Below are 26,567 nucleotides of genomic sequence, written 5' to 3'. Positions count from 1 at the left end.
AGTATATTGAGGAGAATATGTTGACAGTCCAGTGTGAAATATATAGATGAATAAAGTGCAGTGCTAATTATTGATCCTGATAGATCAAGTGTTCAACAGTCTGACTGCTTGGGGAAAGAAGCTGTCATGTAGTCGGCTGGTGCGGGTACTGATGCTGCGATACCGCCTGCCTGATGGTAGCAGTGAGAACAGCCCATGACTCGGGTGGCTGGAGTCTCTGATGATCCTCCGAGCTTTTTTCACACACCGCCTAGTGTATATGTCCTTGAGGGAGGGAAGCTCACCTCTGATGATGTTTCTGGCAGTTCGCACCACCCTTTGTAGGGCTTTGCCGTTGTGGGCGGTGCTATTGCCATACCAGGCAGTGATGCAGCCAGTCAGCATGCTCTCTACAGTGCTGGTGTAGAACCGTGTGAGGATGTGTTGGTTCATTCCAAACTTCCTCAGCCGTCTCAGGAAGAAGAGGCGCTGGTGAGCCTTCTTCACAACGGCCTCAGTGTGGACGGACCATGTGAGTTCTTCAGTGATGTGGACACCGAGGAACTTGAAACTGCTGACTCTCTCTACCAGTGCTCCATTGATGGTGATGGGGCTGTGTTCTCCGTCTTTCCTCCTGAAATCCACCACAAGCTCCTTGGTTTTACTGACATTGAGGGAGAGGTTGTGCTCCTGACACCAGCGTGTCAGAGTGTGCACCTCCTCTCTGTAGGCTCTTTCATCATTGTCAGTGATCAGACCTACCACCGTCGTATCGTCAGCAAACTTAATGATGGCATTGGAGCTATGTGTTGCCACACAGTCATGTGTGTACAGTGAATACAGGAGTGGGCTGAGAACACAGCCCTGTGGGGCTCCAGTGTTGAGGGTCAGTGATGAGGAGGTGTTGCTGCCCATTCTAACCACCTGACGTCTGCCTGACAGGAAATCCAGGATCCAGCTGCACAGCGAGCCGTTTAAGCCCAGAACCCGGAGTTTCTCATCAAGCTTGGAGGGCACTATGGTGTTGAATGCTGAGCTGTAGTCTACAAACAGCATTCTCACATATGTGTTCCTTTTTTCCAGATGGGAGAGAGCAGTGTGTAGTGTAGATGCAATGGCATCATCAGTGGAGCGGTTGTTGCGGTAGGCAAACTGCAATGGGTCCAATGAGGGGGGCAGAACAGAGCAGATGTAATCTCTGATTAACCTCTCAAAGCATTTGCTGATGATGGGGGTCAGAGCAACAGGACGCCAGTCATTTAAGCAAGTGATTGTGGCTTGCTTCGGTACAGGCACAATGGTTGATGTTTTGAAGCATGTGGGGACTACAGACAGGGAGAGGGACAGATTGAAAATGTCTGTAAAAACACCAGCCAGTTGATTCGCGCACGCTCTGATGACGCGGCCCGGAATGCTGTCTGGACCCGCGGCTTTACGGATGTTCACCCGTCGGAAGGATCGGGTTACATCCACAACAGAGACGGAGAGTGAACCAACCTCTGTAGCGTCAGCCGCGAATGCTCTCTCAACGAGGGCGGTGGTGTTGTCCTCGAAACGAGCATAAAATGTATTAAGTTCGTCCGGGAGAGATGCAGCGGTGTTCACAGCGTAGTCTTTATTCCGTTTGTAGTCCGTGATGGTATTAATTCCCTCCCACATACTTCTGGAGTCAGTGGTGTTGAACTGACCTTCAAGTTTGTGCCTGTACTGGCGTTTGGCTTCACTGATGGTGTTACGGAGGGCATAACTGGCTTGTGTACGCTCCTCCGTGTTAGAAGAATTAAAAGCGGAGGACCGCGCATTGAGTGCCGCGCGAACCTCGTCGTTCTGGTTGGGGTATATCCATATTGTTTTGGTCGGAACAACATCCTCTACGCACTTCCTGATGAAACACGTTACGCTGTCAGCGTAAACCTCGATGTTGTCATCAGAGGTGGACCGGAACATCTCCCAGTCCGCGTGATCAAAACAGTCTTGTAGCACAGAGTCTGATTGGTCCGACCAGCACTGGATCGTTCTGAGGGTGTGTGCTTCCCGTTTCAGCTTCTGCTTGGAAGCGGGCAAAAGCAGAACGGAAGAATGGTCCGATTTGCCAAATGGGGGGCGGGGGAGGGATTTGTAGCCATTCCGGAAAGGAGAGTAACAATGATCTAAAACCCGATCCCCTCGTGTGTTAAACTTTATGTGTTGGTGGTATTTTGGAGAGACTGTTTTGAAGTTGGCTTCGTTAAAGTCCCCGGTAACAATGAACGCAGCCTCAGGGTGCACGGTTTCCTGCTCACTTATACTCCCATACAGTTCCCTGAGTGCCCGGTCTGTGGGGGGATGTACACAGCTGTGATGATGACCACTGTGAATTCCCTCGGTAGCCAGAATGGTCGACACAGAAGCATGAGATATTGCAGATCAGGAGAGCAGAAAGACTTGATGAAATGTACGTTCCTCTGATCACACCATGATTTGCTGATCATAAAACATACACCATCACCTCTGCTTTTACCGGAGAGGTCTTTCGCTCTGTCCGCTCGGTGCACGGAGAAGCCCGTGATTTCGATGGCCGAGTCTGGAATCTCCGCAGCCAGCCAGGTTTCTGTAAGGCAGATAACACAGCAATCTCTCGTCTCTCGTTGGAAAGCGATCCGCACTCTCAGCTCGCAGAGCTTGTTGTCCAGAGACTGAACATTTGCCAGTAGTATACTGGGTAGCGGGGGTCGATTTGCACGACGTCTTACTCTGATGAGAACGCCGGCTCATTTTCCTCTTTTCCTTCTGCGTTTCCGCAGCCGGGCAGCCCAGACAAAGGGCTCCACCGGCGTGTTTGTAAACAGCAGGTCGGCATTAAGGAATTTGAAGTCCGGTTTTCGATGTGAAATTGTAGAACCAATGTCCAAAAGCGTTTGGCTGTCGTAAACAATAAGGCAGACAACATCCTAGACAAAAAAACAAAGAACTGTAAACAAAACAAACAATAAACTGCAGTGTTGTAACGGAGCTCGCAAAGCAGCAGCCATACTCGGCGCCATCTTGAGTCCAAAAAAAATAAAAAAAAAAAAAATTCTTGACATAAATTTCTTATGTCAATCAATGCTCCACTTGTGCAGTAGCCAAATCTTCCAGACTACTCCAGGCAGGCTTGCTTCAACCACTCCCCATCCTGCAGCACCCATGGTCTCACATCACCATTGACTTTATCACAGATCTTCCAGTCTCTCAAGGTAACACAACAATCTTAACAGTAATCGATAATTTTTCCATAGCATGTCAATTAATCCCTCTACCCAAGCTCCCCACAGCCTTCGAGACAGCTGAACGTCTATTACATAAAGTATTTCGTTCCTACGGGTTACCTGAAGACATCATATCCAACCAGGGTCTACAATTCACTGCTCGGGTCTGGACGGACTTCTTCCATCAACTAAATGTCAACATCAGCCTCACCTCTGGGTACCATCCTCAATCCAACGGGCAAACCGAACTTCTGAATCAAGAAATTACTAATTTTCTCAGGATGTATTGCCATCAAAACCAAACTGACACGTTTTAGAGTTGACTGACAGGTGATCTCTGTATCTAAAAGGTGTTTGGCTCTTTTACCTGTAAGGTGGGACTTCCTTTTCTACACCCGCCAGATTTGGTGTTCCAGAATCTCTAATTTATTTTAATCCAAGTGCTTTCTGGAGCTAAACGGTCTCTGCACTAATTTTATTGATTAGTTAGCGACTTAGCGTTAGCAAAAGCTACAACATCTACCCAAGGTTATAATAGATTTGAATTTTGAATGTAGTTTTTATTTCTATTTCATTTCAAATTTTTCACTTTTAGTTTAGTTTTAGTTTTGTTTGTAATTTCTTTGCTAGTTTAAGTTTAGTTTTAGTTTTTCAGTACATTTAGTTTTTATTTTAGTTTTAGTAATTATATTAAGGGATTATTGGACAAAGGGGAAACCAGGCATTTGTGTAATGTGGGTTGTATAGCTGTTTTATTCCCCAATGTCCAATTTGTAAACAATATTATTGAGAGGGGTCTCTAAGTAGGATTTTGCTTAAGGCCCCCATATGCTTAGAAACAGCCCTGGAAATCAACTTGCTTGCTCTCTCTTTGCTTAACATTTAAATTTGCTCAGTGTGCAAGGAAGCCAGTTTGCAAGTAAACCCTCCATGGATTGTATTTCTGTCTAATTATGCAGCAGCATGTCCACATACTAACATGTATATGTCTGTATATGATCTAGCAGCAGCAAGTCTCTGTACTTGCTCTGCAGCAACAGCATTGCAGATCTAGTCTGCCAAGACCAATATCCTATCAATATGTCTTAACATGTTAAATCCTTCCAATAGTTTTGAATACTGAAATATGGTAATTGTATATCAATGTACCATGTTATTACCCTCTGATACCACCAGATATCAGAGTGTTATTGCCCAGATGTACTCACATACACAAAGTGCTTGGAAGAAATAGATTACATGTACATAATATGTATTACGTAATTAAATTACAAAATCAAAGTAATTTTAAATTACATTTAAAATACTCATATTCAGATAAGTTACTTCTCTATGGATTACATGATTGCATGTTAATCAGGCAACAGCAGTACCCCCCCACCCCATTCTTTTTTTAATATTGTATATTTTAATTCTAAATCAGCCCACTGTTGATCTACTCTAAGTTCAGTATGTCTTCAACTTTTTTCAAAATAGTCGGTGATGGCATGGGTAGGATTGTGGAATTGCGCACACAGACCTGAAACTAGACACTAGCCAAGTGGCAATAATTACACTGAAGGTGAATAGGACTCACTCAGCATTTGACCGCTAGATTTACAAAACAAATTTAATTTTTAATGCAACACATTCTCACACCCCAACTCGTCACATACGGATGCTCGGGCAGGACCCCTTGGTGTCACTTATTGACGCGCTGGGTGTACCTTTGGCGTCATTTTACGACGTGTCCGGTTTTGAAACATCAAAAAACAGTTGGAGGGCCATTGTAGCCTATTCCTTTTTATTTTTATTTATTGCAGTCTCGACTCTCGACCCATTCGCGGCGTGAGCTTACCCAAGACGTGAAATTTCAACGCTACAACGCTCCGGTTCAGATATAGAATGGCGTCATTTTACGACGTGTCCGGGTTTTTAAACATCAAAAAACAGTTGGAGGACCATTGTAGCCTATTCCTTTTTATTTTTATTTACCGTAATTTCCGGACTATTGAGCGCACCTGAATATAAGCCGCACCCACTGATTTTTAAATAAAATATTATTTTAAACATAAATAAGGCGCACCTGTCTATAAGCCGCAGGTGCCTACCGGTACATTGAAACAAATGAACTTTACTCAGGCTTTAACGAAACACGGCTTGTAACAAAAATAAATAGGCTTTAACGAAACACGGTGTGGCAGCGGGCGTGGTCAAGCGCCCGTCCGAGAGAAAAGCGGTAAGGGCGCTTACACCTTAGCTAAATTATGTCTAACACCGGTGTCTAATTTCAGTAAGCATGGGGAGAGCGGCATAAAAGGCAGCAGCCACAGAGCTGAGAGAGTGACACACATCAGTCTAGTGTTGGCGATAGAAGAATTGAGAAACTTTATAAAATTGATTGTAAACATTGCTGTGGCCATTAAAAGCCTTACCTGGAACGTCAAGTGCCCTGCTGAAAACTGTCACACTGGTGCCCGTGTGACAGTTTTCCCAAGGACACGTGAAGCAGGGCACTTGAAATTAGACACCGGTGTTAGACATAATTTAGCGCAGGTGTAAGCGCCTTACAGCTTTTCTCTCCCGGACGGGCGCTTGACCACGCCCGCTGCCACACACGGCTTGTAATAAAACATTTGCAGTAAATAGTAGCCTACCAAGAAAGTAATTGGTCACTATCTTCCTCGTCCTGTGCACTGAAACCACTGAAGTCATCTCCTTCGGTGTCGGAGTTGAATAGCCTCAGATTTTGTCTTTTGCACTGAGTCAATTCCTCAAGCTGCTGTTTCCAACGTCTTATCATCGACTCATTAAGACCAAGCTCCCGTGCAGCAGATCTATTTCCTTTTCAACAGCCAGATCAATCACCTTCAACTTGAAAGCAGCATCATATGCGTTTTCCATGTCTTTGCCATGGTGAGGGTGACAAAATGACTACCGTAATCAGAATGATGGGAAGTTTGAGCGCTTCGATTTAATCTAAACAGTAAACAAAAAAGTTGTTTTGACCTTAACCCGTTCGGCAATTTCATTGGTCTAATGAAAGCTTCACGCTGCCGAAAAACTGAGCACGTCACAGAATATATATATATATATATATATATATATATATATATATATATTTTTTTTTTTATAAAATTTGAAAGCGGGAAAGATCCATATATTAGCCGCGTCATTGTATAAGCCGCGAGGTTCAAAGCGTGGGAAAAAAGTTGCGGCTTATAGTCCGGAAATTACGGTACTGCAGTCTCGACTCTCGACCCATTCGCGGCGTGAGCTTACCCAAGACGTGAAATTTCAACGCTAAACGCTCCAGTTCAGAGATACATAGAAGTCTATCGGACTACCCTGCGCGTCGAAAAATGACGCCAAAGGTATACCCGGCGTGTCAATAAGTGACGAAACTGCCCAAGCGTCCGTATGTGACGAGTTGGAGTGAGAATGTGTTGTTTAATGAGACACAGGGCAAAAACATTACCGTGCAATGTTAACTTCTTTCCAAAACTTAATTTCATATCCACTGCAAACGATTCCACATTAAATCTCAAGAAGCTTTTGCAGGTGTGCTTGTATAATCTTTTTTTTTTTTTTTTTTTACATTACATTGCATATCTAACCAACTCATGATGAACACATTGTAATTATTATTTTAATGATGACTCTGTGTGTCATATAACTATTTGTGCAGAAAACCCTTTCATGTCTTTGAAAGGGTTTTGTCAATCAAACCCATCAAAATGTACAAAAACACACAGTTCATAGTTCAGCCGAACCGAACTGGGGTAAAGTTGGTTTTAGTTTCGAAAATTGATTATGTACTCTGCTTCAAAAATGTTAAATTAATGCACTTAATTAGCAGGTTAATATTACCTGTTTTGTTTTTTTTACATGCACATTCATTTGATATTGCTCCATACTGGAAAACTGTATACTGTATGGTATTGCAATTACACATTATACTGTATTACACATTATACTGTACCATGGCTTTGATAAACATCATGTGAATAATTCTATATATGCTCTGTTCATATGGTTAAAAATAAAAAATAAGTAGCTTAAATGTAGTGCAACTTGCTACTTTCTCTAAAGTAGAGCTTTACACATTTTTCAGTTGTAGGTACCTTAGCCAGTTACATTTTTTGAGTGGCTTGCCCAACACTGACTCTGAAATACCATATTTCAAACCCAACATAATTGGAGAGCCATGAGCTACCTGTGAGCAGCATGACAGTATGTCAGCTTCTTTCCAGAGGCTGAATGGGTTTAATTCACTGCTATGTGTGGCAGTCGGCAGATGACACATTTGATTTAGGGCTGCTGTCTGTTTGAAGGTCTGGGATCAGCTGTAGAGCAGCCAGGAGGAGTGAAAACCCTGTCGATGGATGTCAGCTCTACACCTGGCATCTCCCACAGCTACAGGTCACTGCTGGACCAGAACCAAGCCGCTGAGTCCAGCTGGTGCTGCTGCCGACAGGCACATTTTGTGTTTCCCGCTGGAAATAATTAGCCAATACAGTGGGTAGATCTACAGGTCATAGCAATTAACATGGCAGGGGGTTGTTAGCAAGATATAGCAGATTGTTAGCAAGGTTGTTAGCTTCTAAATGAAAAAAAATGCATCCAAACATTTTAATTCTCTCATCATTTACTCACCCTAATTTCATTCCAAACGTCTGGTGAATTTTTTTAAGAATATTATGTCTACTCTTAGTGAGTTTGTAGGTGAGTGGGGCTGAACCACCGGCCCGCTAGGTTCTCCCGATGGCCAGTTCGCCCCTGAACAGCCCTAAAGTGCGTCGGCCCACCGGGAAAATCCCTGGTATGCCAGATTACCAGTCCAGCCCTGGGTGTTTATAAGAAACGTGTTTAATTTAGTAGTTACTATTATTTTTCTACAAATTACCATGGTGATACTATGGTTACTGTTGTAAAACCATGGTTATTTTTTGTAAAGGAAGTTAAGGGTTAGGTTCAGGGGTAAGGGTTCATGTAGTGCATCTGTGGGACTCAATTAACACAATAAACATTCTGCAGTGATGACACTGTACTGTTAGTATTTAAGTAATGGTGCAAATAGTATCCGCCACTATTTGCACTGGGGTGTAAATAGCTTCTACCTTTATTTGTACCAGGGTGCAAATATAATCTGACTTATTTCTTTAAGAAAATGTTTGTCCTTTGTCTTTTTGACCTTTTCTTTTTCACAAATTTGCATCATTTTACATGATGAGAACAAAGTATCTGTATTCAACAGGTCTTTAATGGAAATGTTAACTGTATCATTTAGGGTCTTTTCCAGACAACATTTTCTTCCAGAAGAGACCGTTTCTGCAATGTAGTAATTGAAGGTCAACTGGTCATCCTAGGATTTTTATACATTGGGAATTGATGCTCGTATGACATTCAACCAAGGTGGAGAAAGACTGTGAAAGGGAGATCTTGGTCAGGAAGAAGAGGAACTCAGTCTTGCATTTATCGACCCCGAGTTCACGTCCACATTCATTTAAATTAATCTAATCTAATTTACAGGCTGAGATCGAGAGCAGGATATGGAATGTGGAGTTGGGCATAACAGCGGTATGAAAGGCATGTTGTAATGAAGTGATCAAGCAGATGTTGTCTAGTAGATAGAAAAAAATAATAATTTGCTAAGTATAGAGCCATGGGGGACTCCTGTTATGAAATACATTTAGTGTTTCAAACAAGGGACACTCAGATTCAGAGAGGACAGTGTGTAGGTCAGCAATATAGCTTAACAATAAATAACAATTATAATAGATTAATTGAGGGGGAATTGCTATGTCTGATAGAAATCATGGAGTTCATTAACGCTTAAATGCATGGGTTTTACACCAAATACATGGCACATACTATATGACCTGCTCATCATTTTGAGTTGCATTAACCTAGAGTCACATTCTGAGATTTACAGTATAAAGAAGGGTCTCATCAGCTTACTAATACTTTAATTTGTATGTTTCTATCACACATCGTAGCTGAGGTATAATCATTTACTCTAAAGGATGGCTGTCAGCTTAAAATCATAATCGTGCCTAAAGACTTCTGATGTCAAGATGTGCAGTGAAATGAGTTACATTGTGGTCTGTTCTCACCTAAACACAATTGGATAGCTTCAGAAGACATGGATTAAACCACTTGAGTCTTATGGATTACTTTTATGCTGCATATTTGTGCTTTTTAGAGCTTCCAAGTTTTGGTCACTATTATAAGTGTCCTTTAAAGATTCAAAACAACAAAACATTTGAAATCTGAGAATTTGTTTTATCAAAACCAATTGAAAACCCAAAACAGTCCACAATTTAGTTTTTGACCAAATTTCACACTTTTCCAAAAAAGGCCCATTGCGACTTACATTTTGATGAAGCACATCATATGTCTATCACTAATAGACAATTAGAAAATAATATAATATGCATTCTGTTATATTTGTATGTCTTATTTTTTAATTTATCAAAGAGATGATACATCAAATGATAGAATGGGATTCATTCATTTTTACATTGACATTTTAAGAGACACAACTGTTGGTCAAACACATTTTTAGCTATGTATATCACATTAGGCCTGTTTGAGATGAGCAAAATCTGTGCGTGAGTGTGGTCTGTCTTGCTCTGATTTCATGCTGACTAGGCATGTAATGAAATACACAAATTTCACGATACAGTACGATACGATGCATAGCCTCATGATGCGATGCAAAACAATACCAGCACACACAAAAGTTTTGCTCAAACTTATTCAAGGAGTCAACATAAATGCATTTTAAATCATAAATGCCACAAAAGCGTCTGACATTGGCAACAAAAATCAGAGCTCTAAGTAACTTTAACAACAGCACTGCATTTATTTTGTTTGATTATTGAGAAAAACTAATATGAACTCACAATTTTCATGTTTGTCTTGAGAAAATAATTTTGCCTTTTATATTTGTATAGCAGTTTTCAAAATACACATACTTTCTCAAAGTAGCTTTATAGAAAATCATGCCTTGTTCTTTGAGAGCCCCCTGTGAACAAGCTGAAGTGATTGCAGCAAGGAAAAACACCTTTCAATGTTACTTAGTGGTTAAGAAGTAAAAACTTGAGAGGAACCTGACCTCTGGTTTTACAATATATGTACATACTCCAATACTAATTTTGTGGCTTAAGCAAAAACCGACCAGCACACATAATTTTTTTTTGCCCTCTTTTCCCTGTTTCACTTTGCATGTAAAATTTACCACCGTTGTTTGACAAATTCGACAAGCTGTACTGCTACAGAACAATCTACTTGCTGTTTGCCATTGATCTTCCTACCTATATACTGTGTGTATTGCTCAGTTTTCGTATAAGCGCTCAGCACCGCCTCTCCGGGCATGAAACTGATCTGCAGCTCTCCAGGAACAGGGTTGAGAACCACTGGCTTAAACAACCATGATGTTTCTTTCTCTTTTAAAATGTTAGATTTTTATCTCCAAATATCATGTTGTAATGCTTACAAATTATATGTGAATATTCCCAACACTCTGAGTCCGATATCTGTGTGCGAGACGTGATTGTTATCATATTTCTGAAATATCTCAAATATGTGTCTTTAGTCAACAAAAAATGGATGGAGACACGTCTTATGGGGGAAATTAAATAACATGTACATTTAGTGTCTTTTTCATCATATTTATTTTCATTATAAAGAAACAGAATTTAAATGCAACAGCGCATAACAGCCGGTGGTGGTATTGCACTGTTAAGTTGTGATCCGCCAATAAAACAGAAGAAGAAGCAACAGCGCATGCACATGAATTCTGAGGTAGCAGGCCTTGATCTCGAAGGTGTCTTATCCACTACGAGAAGTGAGAACTGCCTGACTTGACAGCTCTTATTTCACTCCTCCCCTGACTGCATCCGCCTAGTCTCATCTTCTTTTATGGCGAGGCGTTTGGCATCTCAAACAAGCCTATTAGCTTTCTCGGGCACTTATTGAATCTAAATAGATGTACAGTAGGTCAACCAAATGACAATAGCCATATCATACTGTTCATGTGTTGCACTTGCTATAGTTTAGTTCCACGTTGCTGCTTTGTCAAATAGTTATGTCAAATGTAAATCAAGTCAATCACTAAAGCAACCGTGCCACCCTGAGCAAAAAATGGCATAAAAAATATGTATGCGTGCACTGTGCATGCATATGGAGTACTGATAAATCACAACATAATATACTTAGTAGTCATTTGTATAAATAGAGTACTATTAGTGTATGCATATCGGATGCATTATCGGATGCATTATAAACGATGCATAACGCTTTGTCCCACGTGCAGCTTTGGGACTCTCTGATCACTGTCTGGTTCATCTTCTTCTGAACTACAGGCAGAAATTAAAATCAACAAAGCCAGTTGTAAGGACTGTAAAGAGTCATGAAGTCATTTGAGAGACTGGTGTTGGCCCACCTGAAGGACATCACTGGACCCTTTCTAGATCGTCTTCACTTTGCTTATCGTGCAAACAGGTCTGTGGATGATGCAGTCAACATGGGATTGCATCATATCCCGCAACATCTGGACAGACCGGGACATGTGCAAGGATCCTTTTTGTAGACTTCAGTTCAGCTTTCAACACCATCATCCCAGCTATTCTCTATGTCTCTCTGCCAGTGGATTACCAGCTTTCTGACAGACTGGCAGCAGCTTGTGAGACAGGGGAAATTCACTTCCAGCACCTGTACATTCATCACTGGTGCCCCCCAGGGATGTGTGCTCTCCCCACTACTCTTCTCCCTCTACACCAATGACTGCACTGCCAAGGACCCCACTGTCAAGCTCCTGAAGTTTGCAGACGACACTACTGTCATCGGCCTCATCCAAAATGACAATGAATCTGCATACCGAATGGCGGTTGAACAGCTGGATCACTGGTGCAGTCATATCAACCTGGAGCTCAACACGCTCAAAACAGTGGAGATGATTGTGACTTTAGGAGGAACACCCCAACACTTACACCGCTCACCATTCTAAACAGCAGTCTGGCAGCAGTGGAGTCATTCAGGTTCCTGGGTACTGCCATCTCACAGGACCTGAAGTGGGAGATACACATTGACTCCATTGTGAAAAAGGCCCATCAGAAATTGTACTTCCTTCGCCAGCTGAGAAAGTTCAACCTGCCACAGGTGCTGCTGAAACTTCTGCTCAGCAGTCATTGAGTCTGTCCTCTGCACTTCAATAACTGTCTAGTTTGGTGCAGCTACGAAATCAGACATCAGAAGACTACAAAGGACAGTTCGGACTGCTGAGCGGATTATTGGTTGTCCCCTGCACCCCATCCCCCTTCAAGAACTATACACTTCCAGAGTGAGGAAAAATGCTGTAAAAAATCACTCTGGATTCCACTCACCCAGCCCATTACTTTTTTGAACTGTTGCCTTCTGGCCGATGCTTAAGAGCTCTGAGCACCAGAACCGTCAGGCACAGGAACAGGCCTGTGTTGAGCGGGTAGAATTCAATGAAGCTGTCAGCTGCGTCTATTTCTGAAACTAGAGACTCTGATGTACTTATCCTCTTGTTTAGTGGTACATCTGGCATTCCACATCTCTGCTGTCCTTGTTAGAGCCAGTTGTACTTTGTCTTTGAAGACTGTAGTGTACACTTTTGTATGAAATCTTCAATTTCAAGCATTGTTTAGTCTTCATTCCTCAAAGCAATTATTGACTGATGAGTTTCAAGAGAAAGCTGTTTCTATTTTGCCATTTTTGAACTTGAAGACAAACCATTCTATTGCATATTGTGGCAATTCAAAAATAAACACAAAGACATTGTTAAGCTTTATTTAACAAACAAAATAGCTTTCAACTTTGTTGGATATAATGGCAAGTGATTTTCTAGTACCAAATTAGCAATTTAGGATGATTACTCAAGGATAAAGTGTTGGAGTGATGACAAGAAATGGGGCCTGTCTAGAGTTGATCAAAAATGACGTTAAGTTGGTGCTGTTTTAACATCAATAATTTCCTGACTATACTTTGTGATCAGTTAAAAACTAATTTGGTGAATTAAAGTACCAATTTCCTTATGAAATAGCAAAATATGTACATTATTCCAAACATTTGCCAGCCAGTGTAGATATGTAATAATAATAAAAACAATTTATGGCAAGTTAAATATATATATTGTGTTATAATATAACCACAGATATACAGTATATTGCAATGCTATTACATATCTTAGATTGCTAAAGACCTTGTATACTTTTGGTAACAATTTATATTTTTTGATATTTGCCATTTTGCCATTTTTTATTGTTAAATTGATTATAAGAGACAAGTTGAGGAATTCTAAAGAGTTAATGGCATAATTAGAGGTAAATGAGGTGGATTGAGGTCCATTTATTTATTAAAAAACAAAAACAAAGGCTGATATCTGAAATTACTTTAAAGGAATTGTTCTCTTTTAATTTACTCAGCAGTATGGCATTCTAAGACAATCTGACTTTGTTCTTCTGTTGAACACAGAAGAAGAGAAAAAGCACACAAGTCATATGGACTAATTTGTGAGTGTTTTTTGTCCTTTTTGAAACTAGACATACACTGTCACTATGAACTGTTGGATAGAAATAAACTGAAAGTTAAAATAGAAGAAAGACTATATGTTGATTGTAGAACAAATATAAGAACAGAACTTAAAAGGTGATCTTAAACTTTTTGGAAACAATTGACCCTTCGCTCAGATAAGCTTTGCAGAACTTCCCATAGGCTTAAATGGGACATTGCCATGAACGGTTTTTGGCTAAATATTCTCATAAACAAAACAGTTAAATTCATACATGTTTCTCTCAAGATGTATTTAAAGATTTCTGAAAAAAGAAAGAAAAACACAGCGTGTATCCTCTCAAGGTTACTCATGTCACGATCAAAAATGTCACAGCAACAACCTTCTTTTTTAATGTAATTTCTGTACAATTCTGCTTAAAACTGCTCAAATGCACATTACTTCTATAGATTCTCGTTGGAAAAACACACGTCAGAAAAATGGTGCACGGCAACAGTTGCTAAGAAAGAATTGGTCATAAACGCTTTTAGGGCAGGGCTGAAAATTATTCTGCAACTTCAGAATAATTTGTCCTTCATCCCTAAATATTTCTTCTTTGTTAGTTTTTAAGAAGTTCAAGAAGTGACATTTTTGCACAAGAAAGTCTTCCTTTTCTCTTGTGTCCATTAACAATTTTAATACAGCAGGGGTCTTAAATCAAACATGAGTAGAGCATTCAGTGTCCTCTTTTCAATTGTGCCATTTAAAACTAGACATCCTTTAAAGGTGGTCAGAACAAAGCATATTATAACATTTTTGGCCACATTAAAAAGGTCCATGTATTTTTGTCAGAGTAGAGGTTTTTTTGGAATAGGAAGATTACTCCAGCTGAGCCACATCTTTTCTGTTGATAATTTCCTCTATCATGCCGAAAAGACCCGTGTCCTGCCCTAGATGCGAAGGCTTTTGATTACTCACCTCTTCCACAAGTTCCTGTCTCCTCTGTTGCTCTGTAAGCTTTGCTTGCTAAACCCCAGTGCTAAAAGCATTGTGTGGATGTGTGTGTTTGTCAGATGGAGTCTACATATGGTGTAGGCCTACATTTACAAGTGAAATAGTGAACACTGGGGGAATACTGGACGTTTGAGTACACAAAACTTCTTCCAACACAGAGGCACTTTATTAAAGTAAGGGTCTCTGCAATGGGATTCTTACACAAACCATCATTGGTGCACTCAACAGCAAAACCAGCATCTTATGTACAAACAACCCTAAATCCAGTTTAACCAGTGTTAAATGTGCTGAATTAGCACTGGGTGTATTTAAATTCAGTCATTGTTGTTCTTTTTGGCGCCAACACACGCAGCTTTTTTTAAACATTACAATTCTTTAGTGCACATTTTCTATTGATCATGGCAGCAGTAATTTTTCAATTGTTGGTTAAACGATGAAGAATAGCATTATAAATAGGTATATACCCAGACGTGTGGTATAGTTGAGTACACTTAGAACTCAAATGTCAATTGTGACATGCAAATTGCATTTAGATATAATTTTATGGACGTGTTTGAGCAGTTAACTTATTTGCATAATTCCTTTAGTGGATGCAATTTTATTCTTGGTGAATTCCCCTGAGAATGTTTGAAATTCCCACTCTCTATGTTACATATTTAATCTGCACAAACAAACATAGTGCACGATTCTGCCACGGCCTTGAATGATCATACGCAATCTTTGCTCACGGAACCCACAATTTTCTATTTAACTGGAATGCCATCCATTCTAAAACTTCCACACATTCCATGATCATTGCTTATTAGTTCACTAAATATTTGGGCTAATTTGATTCTAATTTACTCTTTCAGAACCCAGCATAGCATGTAGTACTATATATATATATATATATATATATATATATATATATTCTTGTTGCACTCTAATCTGTCTTGGATACTACTTTTCTGATGCTAGTAAAATTTGTAATGCAGTACTTTTTGTCTCCTTAAGATGAAAAGCTTATAATGTATTATTACTCTTTTGTAAATCACTTTGGATAAAAGCATCTTCCAAATGAATAAATGTAAATGTTACAGAAGTGAACAGAGACAAAAAGAACTCAAAACTATATTTCAAAATAGAAGTTCAATATGATCAGCCAACCCTACTGGAAGTCCCATTTACTGTATGTGACAGAAACTTATGGGAATCTGGGTGCACATATTTTTGTCAGTTGGCTGGGAAAGAAAATCGTGTTTAAATATAACAGGGTTGATATTATGAGCACCAGTGAGAAAGAACTAATCGCACTAATCATGTGGGTTTAAAACTTGGAAAGACATGAGCGTTTTATTTGAGGCACTAGATATTCACAAGCAGAATTGTATTTTGTCTTTTTGAGTTATGTCTGTGGAATAATCTGTAGTTATTACCAACACGATCACACATGAACTCAAGATGTTGCTACCGAATGTTCGGTTACCTTGACCCCAGTTCAAACATGTTTTGATTTTCCTGTGGCACTACTGTTAGTGTGTTGCGTGGGAAGCCTCAGAGACGGATGGTTTGGTTTAATGAAAACCAGGAAGTAATTGCTTTCACATATTTAATAATGAAGTGATATGTAGGTTTGTACCCCCTGATGGTTAGGTTTGGGGTTGGATTTTGGGTTAGGGCATGTGACAGGGCGGATGGCAGGGCCGGGTCATGATTCTACACACCTGGTCCCTTATTGGGCTAATCAAGCCTCCGAGAGGGATTAAGGCTGACTGCAGACGGTGGTGTGAGAGAGAGAGAGCGTTTTCGGGAAGCTGTCCATCATATGTGTGTGTGTTTGTGTCTTTTGGTTTCAGTTTTATATTAGAGGTCTCGCCTCCTCCTTTCCCTTAATACCTTTACACTAGTGCCGATACCTGGGAAGGATGATATCCCCATGAGGATACGCCGTAGTGGAGTTCTCGCCGCTACCATCCACTCCAATGGAGCAGCCACTGCCATCTGGCGGGGGACGGAGGAGCTGGCAGTCCTAGCCGACCACCTGGAGCAGTCAGGGCCGCTGCCAGGGGTGGAGGGAGACCCCCTACCAGCATGGCGGGGTTAAGAGAGGACCACGAGCGGGGAGGGGCTCCCGGCCGACTGCCTGGAGCGGGAGAACCGCTGCCAGGGACGGGGGAGGCCCCTTCTGTTCCCAGAGAACGTGATGGGGCGTTCCGTTCACCAGGGGCAGGATGACTGCCTCCGATCCGCCCGGGGAGGCATGGCTGTCGTCCATTAGAGGGTGGAGGAGTGGCCGAGGACCAAGCTATGCCGTATCGGAGAACCGGCGAGTAAGTGTTTTTTTTTTTTCTCTCTCTCTCTCCCACTGTGGCTCCTTGTTGGCCTTTTCCCTTTCTTTTAAATTTTACAGTGTTTTTTATTTTTTTTGTTGTGGGTACTACACTGTTACAGGAAGTACCCCCTATTTGAATCATTATTGTTTCCCTCCCCCTGTCCCCTCCCAGATTCAGGTAGGCGGGGATGACCTGCCGGCAGATGGGGTGTAAGGCACGCCCTTCCCCAGGGAAAGAGGAGGGGGGGATGTACGTCATGCCGGGGGCTCCCCGGGCTGAGAGAACGAGGGAGGAATGTGACAGGGCGGAGGGTGTGGCCGAGTCGTGATTCTACACACCTGGTCCTTTATCAGGCTAATCAAGCCTACGAGAGGGATAAAGGCCGAATGCCGACGTTGGTGCGACAGAGAGAGAGCATTTATGGGCAGCTGTCCGTCATATGTGTGTGTTTGTGTCTTTTCGTTCAGTTTTATATTAAAACTATTATTTTATATCTTCAAGCAGGTTCTCGCCGCCTCCTTTCCATGAATCCCTTAACAGGGCGTAAGGTTAATAATTATGTATTCCTGTTGATTGTATTATATATTTTGCTACTAAAAACTTTACACATCACTTTACAAATTGCTTTTGGCACCACTCTGTGGACATTTCATCCTGAAAATAGAGCTCACACATGCCCATACTTTCAACAACTCTTCAAGCTTTGACCACTGGGGGAGACCTAAGCAAAGACCAATTTCAGGTGAAGGACATCCTATTGTTGATTTTACAATGAGATCAGTCTGTTTAGACGGACAGTAATTCCATCACAAAATCTACACACACAGTTCTGCTCATACATCCTGTGTATCTGTACATTTTCAGTGTCCCCCTGCCTTTGTTTTTGAGTAAAAGATGTAAATGTAGGAGACTGATAGTGTCAGTCATGCTGATCGAGGGAGTGAGTGAGAGTAATTGTCCTCCAACCAGTGTATTCATTAACACACAGATTTGAATTCCACTGACTCATTTAAGGGAGGAGAAATCGCTACATTCTGTGAAATGAATCCTGAGAGTGCGTCCCCTTCTTATGAGAATTCAATTGAAAGATCACAGCCATATGATATAGACTCCCAGATGGAAACCTGAAGATGCTTATCCTTAAAAGAGCTATAGCCCGCTCTGTAGTGAATAATGTTACCTTTCAGGACTCAACACTAAGGATTTTTTTGTACTGCATGGTCGAGACAGAGCTTCAGATTTTTATAAAAATAGCTGTTTTTACCATCATGGCTTTAAAAAAAAAATTCTGAATTTAGATGGATTCTCAGTCCAACAGAAAGTAAAAGTTGATTTCTTGTGTTACAATGTGTGGATTGCCAAGTTTCACCAATTTTTAATTCATGAAGTGAATTTTGGAGCAGGAATGCACGTTTTACACAACATTTTAAGTATTCCCGCACATTCCGTGTTCACAATGCTCAAAATTCCCAAAATAGCCAAAATAGCCCAGGCCATCAGGCAGTCCTTATTGTTGAGCCCTGCCTTTAATAAATGCACCATTCTTTTTAAACATATCGATGTCTAGGCATATGTTAGCCCAGGTGTTATTCTCAGTAAGCTGAGCTCACCGTAAACTGTAATTTCTTCAAAACCACTTCTCCTCACCTTTTTTTTAAAGAGGATTGTGGCATGGGGGCGTTGTCATGTGCCGGTCTGCGGGAGAGGGAGAGTGGTAAGGCTCGTCACAGTGATGACTCACATTGTTTACAGGGCAATGCAGATTATCGTTCGGTTCTCAAGTCTTTAGAAAAGTTGGCCGGTGTTGAGATCTCTTCTCAAGTTTTCCCAGTAAGTGGCTCTGACATGAGCAGCATGGTGGAAAGGGGTATATGTGTGTGACAGTAAAGCCTATTGGCTATTTTTAAACAATTTGAGGAATCATTCGATATATGAACTTCCTGTTCTGTATGAATTATGTCAAAATACTAAATCGAACTGCGCCCATTATTTACAACTATCCTCTGACTATGTCTTGACACAACCCTTGTAATTTGAGACTTGAAGACTGGGACTATAGAATTGACTCTGTAAAACAATGACAATGAACCCATCACTTCCAACTATTTGGTTTGTAAGTTAAAACAGAATGTTGCATTTTATCTACATGTTTTGAGTGAGTGGACTGAGTTCATGATGGGCTTAAAGTGGATGTGTTTCTTTTCATGCTGTTAGAGCTTGTGAGGGCCAGTGGTGCTTCATCAGACAAGCCCCATGTGGCAATAGAACAGAGCCACAGTAAACTGATTCTGGGTCAGTGGATTTGGATCCTGTTTGGATTAGCCTTGCTGATCGCATCGCAGCTGCACACTAGCGTACCAAGAAATATTTTTTCCTGTGGAGAGGACCCTCACTGTTAGTTTTCAGCTGTATAACATCTGAGAGTTATGCCTCATATCTACATGAGTCATAGTTTACCAGCCTAGAATATTGTTGAATTTACCAAGAGCTAACACGCAGTCTCTGCTGAAAAGACCAGCATAGTTGGTCAGCAGCATATGTTGTGTTTACCTTGAGGGTCTTTAGCATGGGATGGTGGTTTTCTGGTGTCCCAATAAAGCTTCTTGACTAGCCTAGACTGTCTGTAAGTCTTCTTTTGTCATCTAGCATCAACATGCTTCTTTACCAGCTTCACCAGTTGAGTTTTTCTGGTGAAAAGCATGGAAATTCAAGCTAGTGTGCATTTCCTGTACAACTATGTAACTCACTGCTTAACCACCATAGTATGATGCATAAATGGAGAAATTAACTAACTAGACACAAAAAAATTGTTACATTTTTTTTTGACAGTATTACATTTTCATCTAAAAATACAACTCCCTTTTGCACCACTCTGTGGACCTTTCACCTGGAAACTGGAGCTCACATGTGCCTATACATTCAATAACTCTTCCACCATCGGCCACAGGGGGCAGTGATTTTCATTTCGGCACAGACCAATTAGGCCAGCAATTCAGATTTGTTCTTGCCTTGCCAACGGTTTTACCTGGCACATCTAACAAATTAAATCTAATTGTTATTTATCTATTTTTATATGAGCCAGAATTTTTGTACATAAATAAATAAAATGTATGAGCGGGAGGTTGGCCGGAGAATCGGGGGCGGTATTGCACTTGCTCTATCGCACCGTTGTCACGAAAAGAGAGCTGAGCCGAAAGGCAACGCTCTCGATCTACCGGTCAATTTTTGTTCCTACCCTCACCTATGGTCATGAAGGTTGGGTCATGACCGAAAGAACTAGGTCGCGAGTACAAGCGGCCGAAATGGGCTTCCTCAGAAGGGTGGCGGGCTTCTCCCTTAGAGATTGGGTGAGGAGCTCAGTCATCCGTGAGGAGCTCGGAGTAGAGCCGCTGCTCCTTTGTGTCGAAAGGAGTCAGTTGAGGTGGTTTGGGCATCTGGTAAGGATGCCCCCTAAGGAGGTGTTTCAGGCACGTCCAGCTGGGAGGAGGCCTCGGGGAAGACCCAGGATTAGGTGGAGAGATTACATCTCCGCCTCAGGGTCCCCCAGTCAGAGCTGGTTAATGTGGCTCGGGATAGGGAAGTTTGGGGCCCCCTGCTGGAGCAGCTGCCCCCGCGACCCGACTTCAGATAAGCAGTTGAAGATGGATGGATGGTATTTATGTAGTATTTATTCCAATAATAGCTGCAAATGATATAATGTACTTTACAGCTATATTCATAAACACACTATATGATGCAAAACATTACTGATAGGTTTGTAATTTTCGATCTATTTTTGCTATTATCAAAACCACATCGATGTTAGCCTGCTGGATATATTGTATATCGTGAAAATTTGTATTTGATTTTTAATTTGTAGAATATGAAACAACAACATTCAATACATCAAAGAGATACAAACACATGCACCAGATCAACAAATGTAAACATCCATCCATCCATCGTCAACCGCTTATCCTGTGTACAGGGTCGCGGGGGGCTGGAGCCTATCCCAGCTAACATTGGGCGAAAGGCGGGGGACACCCTGGACAGGTCGCCAGTCCATCGCAGGGCCACACATAGACAGACATTCACTCACACTCACATCCACATCCACATCCACATCCACATCCACATCCACACCTAGGGCAATTTTTTTGGAGACACCAATTAACCTAGCCTGCATGTCTTTTGGATGGTGGGAGGAAGCCGGAGTACCCGGAGAGAACCCACGCAGACACGGGGAGAACATGCAAACTCCACACAGAAAGGCCAGGGCAACCAGGGTTTGAACCCACGACCTTCTTGCTGTGAGGCGACAGTGCTAACCGCTGCACCACCGTGCCGCCCCCAAATGTAAACATAAACAATGTAAAATAAATTGCACAGTCTGATAGGGCAAGTGACAATTTTGTCAACTGGCTCAAAACTCTCACATTGGCCCCATACCTGGTCTGCCTTTTTTGTTGAGCCCTGTTGTAGCTTGGCAAGCTTCAGCTTCAGAGTAGTTTCCCAACACCGCTGACGCTAAGGAAGTGTGTGTTTTTGCACATTAAGCCTGAAATAACAGTTCCAGACCCCCTCAGTGTGGTTTCAGTATATCTCATCTAATAGTTTAGGCATAATACTGAACTAATCATCCCATTCCACTTCTGTTTTCTTCTCTTTTCACAGGCCTATATCTCTCTGAGACATTGCATTAGAGAGCTCCTACATTTCCCAGTGATTTTACCTCTCCTACTCCCATCTAAAGCTTATGCTCATGTCTGCTGACCTAATGAAATGATACTTTTATTTGAATGTATTAAGCCGGCACAGATGCATTTCCATATTTACTTTCATAAACAGAGCATCATGAATGGACTCAAGGTTTTCCCATCTGATTGCTTTCAGATGGCAAGGTGGAGGTGACCAAGGAGGGCATGAAGCTCTGCACAATGGGACCGGGGAAGGTGTTCGGAGAGCTTGCCATCCTCTACAACTGCACCAGGACTGCAACGGTTCAGAGTGAGTGTGGAAAACAATGCATGTGTATTATGCATATTCAATATACATTCAATCTGTTTTTCAAACATGTTGATTCATTGTTAGTATGAACATTTGATATTTCATACACAAATATGCAAACATACAGGCACGAAAACCCATTCCTCTGCATAAATGCACAAAGACAGACCACAGTCAAGAGTGAGTAACCATGGAAACAAATACACTGTCCTGTCATCCTTAACTTAGCAAGAACAACTACTCTCAGGAGGGAGTAACCATGGAAACCACATGCACACACACACACACACACACACACAACTCTGATAGATATACGTATATCTATAGAAACATACATCATCAGGTACTGAGGTGGCCCAGATTCCTTTGTATACAGTGGTTTAAAATTTGGATATTTCCAAGCTGAATCCTAAAGGATGTTTACCAGCAAAACTGCAATAAAAATTCTCAGGATTTTATGTTTTGTCTGACTCTGCAGCATAAATAATTCAAATACCTTCCCTTGATTGCATCTACACCTGTGTTTGAAAAGGTTCACGTGTCTTGTATTCCTAAAGGCTCATTTGTATGCTTGCCAGCCTAGCAAAATAATTTTGTAGGCTCACTTAAATCAGTTGTAGTATATGCATCATTGTTATTGACACTAGTAAGAATTATATGAAACAGTAAAATAACAGCATATACCAGCTACGGAGGGAGGTGAGTCAGTATCTGTGTCTCGTCTGTATCTCTTAAGTGTGACAAAATGCCAGGCCCTCATATTTGAAGAAAGCTACCAAGATGAGAAACAACCACAAAGCCATTATTTTGTCATGATGAAGTACAATCTTTAGCATCTATTTTGTTGAGGATGGGGCACATGCAAATACTCCCTTCTCTCTCACTCTCTCACTCTCACTCTCTCTCTCTCTCTCTCTCTCTCTCTCTCTCACACACACACACACACACACACACACACACACACTCTTTTGGCGGCCAGTCCTCTTTCAATTGTTTTAAAATTTTAAACTGATTGCATGGCTGAGATTTATTTTTCCTTTCTTTTGAACTTTTGCAAACATGCAATGCAAGATACATGATGAGAAATTATGGGATCAAAATCCCTTCAAAATTACTGTGGTAACAGATCCAAAAATAATAAACGTGAATTAAAATATAAACGCAGATAAAAAATACGTGCAAAAATAAATAAGCGCAGATCAAAATAATTAGTGCAGATCAAAAATAACAAGCATGAATCAAAAATATATAAATGCATTTAAAATATGCTGCTGCAAAACAAAAAGTAAAAAAGAAAAATTTAAGCAAAGTCATCAGAATTGCAAACAAAATCATGTTTTCCTTTGTTGTATTGCTGTTTTTTTGTGCTCTTGTGCTGTATTTTTCTTTGTTTTGTTTCCAAGTTCTGCACTTGGGTAGATATTCATGTAAATAAATGTCATATTCATCTCACGTTCTGTTTAGTATTTAAGCACTAAACATGATTCTCATCTGAAACATGCATCTGTGCGGCGCAATTGAAACCTGTTCATGTCAGTGAAGCTACAGTAGCGAGCTACAGCAGAACCACCCCTCACACAAGTGATTATCTCTTGAACTGCACTATCTCTGGAGCACATTGGTGTGCAGGCATCAACCAGGCTTTAATCATTAAGCCCGTTACAGACATAAGAGGACATATTGCTCAAGCCAATAGGGCTTCCCTCGATATTGCAATGCAGACCACAAAACGTATAATTCTACTGAGAACTCTATACTTTAAAGCACTAAGTAAAACATCTCAAATGTCTAGTCTCCAAAATAAATTATGTTTTACTGTCATAATTTTATAACTAGTCCTATAGAAATAATATATTTAGTTTTGTTTGATTTCCCACATCACCTTAAAGTGCAACTTTCAGCATTGAATTTAAAAAGTCCCAGATGCTTGATCAATAACATCTCATATTGTTACGATTCAGACGAGGGCAGATGGGGAGTGAGGATCTAAATGCAGCTCTTTTATTAAATAAACAAGAAAACACAGAATAAAACAAAACATCCACAAGGGGATAAACACAGGGAACAAACAAAACATCCACGAGGAGATAACAAAAATGTAATCACTAGAAACAACCACGGAGGGCACGGCAGGAACACAGTCAAAGACACCATAACATTCCAGGACCGACAATGAATGAACAAACAACAGGGTTGAAATACAGAAGGATGATGATAAGTAAATTAAACACAGGTGGAAACAATGACACTGGCAGTGATGAGAGCAGGGGATTATGGGAAGTGTAGTTCGGGACAGGTGACAGGGGAGAAACACTGAGCAGACAACGGGGAATCGTGACATAACCCCCTCAAAGGAGCGGATTCCAGACGATCCTAAAAAAAAAATGAAAAAAAAAACCCCACAAAAACAAAATCATCCAAGGAGTGAAGGGGGGGGGCTCGGGGGGGCAGGCAGACCAAAGTGGGCACAAGGGGCAAACAGACAGTCCAAGGGGGGCACAAGGGGCAAAGAGACAGTCCGAGGGGCACAAAGGGGCAGACAGGCAGTCCACAGGCGGCACACAGGCAGTCCACAGGGGGCACAAGGGGCAGACAGGCAGTCCACGGGGGGCACAAGGGGCAGACAGGCAGTCCAAGGAGGCACAGAGGGCAGGCAGGCAGTTCAAGGAGGCCACAAGAAGGGGACTGGGTCAGGTAGCCTGGGAGGCAGCCACAGGACAGGGACAGGTTCAGGAGGCTGGGGAGCTGGCCACAGGGCAAGGACAGGTTCAGGAGGCCTGGGAGTCACAGCCATGGGGAGCTCCGAGGGCGGAGCCGTAGTAGGCGGAGCCATGGAAGTTTCTGGTGGCAGAGCCATGGGTGGCTCAGGAGGCAGAACCGTAGAGGGCTCTGGAGACGGAGCCGTGGTAGGCGGAGCCGTGGGAGGCTCATGAGGCGGAGCCGTGGAAGGCGGAGTCATGGAAGGCTCTGGATGCGACATCGTAGAAGGCTCAGGAGGCGGAGCCGTGGAAAGCTTTGGAGGCGGAGCCCTAGAAGGCTCTGGTGTGGAAGCTACAGGCGCTGGGACGATCGAGACTACAGGTGCTGGGACGGTCGAGGCTACAGGCTCTGGGACGGTCGAGGCTACAGGCGCTGGCTCTGGCTCTGGGACGGTCGAGGCTACAGGCGCTGGCTCGCTGGTCGTGGCTGGCGTGAACTGGGGAGCGGAAGTCTTTCCTCCTCCTCCTCCTCCTCCTCCTCCTCCGGGTGGACGAAGCTGGCAGCGCTGGCTCATTGGCCGAGGCAGGCGTGGGTGTGGACTCGCTGGCAGGTGGGGCAGGCATGTAGGGACGAGCCATGGAAGACTGGGGGGTGACCACTGTGGGAGGAGAGGCAGGGTCCTCCTCAACGATGCCCACAGTGAACAGCAAGCCACAGGCCAGCAGAGTCTCTTCCACGAATTCAAGGAGCGTCCAGCCGCGCGTCGCCGGTGGCAACCGCTCCTTGAGCGAACTGTTCAGGTTAGCCCTGAAGAAAGGCACCAGGGAGGAGTCCGGGAAGTCCGCTACACTTGCCAGCTCAAGGAAATCGTGAATGTGGTCCTCCACGGGACGGTCCTCCTGCATGAGGCTGAGCAGTTGACAGTTCGCTTGAAGAACCGCTAGATCCATATGGGTCGGTCGTTCTGTTACGATTCAGACGAGGAGTGAGGATCTAAATGCAGCTCTTTTATTAAATAAACAAGAAAACACTGAATAAAACAAAACACTGGGAACAAACAAAACATCCACGAGGGGATAACAAAAACGTAAACACTAGAAACAACCACTGTGGGCATGGCAGGAACACAGTCAAAGACACCATAACAACCAACAATGAATGAACAAACAACAGGGTTTAAATACAGAAGGATGATGATAAGTAAATTAAACACAGGTGGAAACAATGACACTGGCACCTGCCCGTGTAGTTCGGGACAGGTGACAGGGGAGAAACACTGAGCAGACAATGGGGAATCGTGACACATATCCAATACAAACATGGAATGCACATAGGTAAATGTAACTGTTTCCCACTAATATATTTAGATTTAATTATGTATATAAATGTTACATTTACTGTAGAGACGGGTTTTGTGTTGTTTGATGTAACTTTAAACTATAAACGTTTATTAATTCAGGTTTTACAATTTTTGTTAATAAATGGGGGAGAAAAAAGGAATGATTAGGACAGATGAAACATTTTGCCATTAAAGACAATTACAATTATACTTTATATGGTTAGTTTATATTCCTCAAGCAGTTTTGTTTATTCTTAACTTAATGATGTTTCATATAGAAGGCAACAATACTGTGAATGAATATTACAGTATCTGGCTATCTTGAATGATTTAAGCACAGTTTAAAAAAAACAACACACTGTCTTTGCAAAATGTGGAATACATTATGTAAAAGTGCACATCTTAGAATGTCATTGGGGGCTGAGCCCCCCTAAAATTGAAATCCCAGAATGGCCCTTGCTTGTTACTGAATAACTGTGAGAAAAAAAAGAAAAAAAAAATCTATATTTTTT

The 26,567-nt window shown here is 41.9% G+C and overlaps 1 protein-coding gene across 1 annotated transcript in view; it reads left to right on the top strand.

The window, feature by feature from the left end:
• LOC127627193 (cGMP-dependent protein kinase 1-like) overlaps positions 1–26,567 on the top strand; it is a 336,892-nt gene that overhangs the window by 66,842 nt on the left and 243,483 nt on the right. Inside the window, exon 3 of the mRNA XM_052103472.1 lies at positions 21,903–22,016. Coding sequence (XP_051959432.1) covers positions 21,903–22,016 — 114 coding nt within the window. The remainder of the gene's footprint in view (positions 1–21,902; positions 22,017–26,567) is intronic.

Source organism: Xyrauchen texanus, chromosome 33, assembly GCF_025860055.1.
Source record: "Xyrauchen texanus isolate HMW12.3.18 chromosome 33, RBS_HiC_50CHRs, whole genome shotgun sequence".
In the NCBI taxonomy this organism is placed as follows: Eukaryota; Metazoa; Chordata; class Actinopteri; order Cypriniformes; family Catostomidae; genus Xyrauchen; species Xyrauchen texanus.
This window is presented reverse-complemented; position numbering and strand designations above follow the sequence as displayed.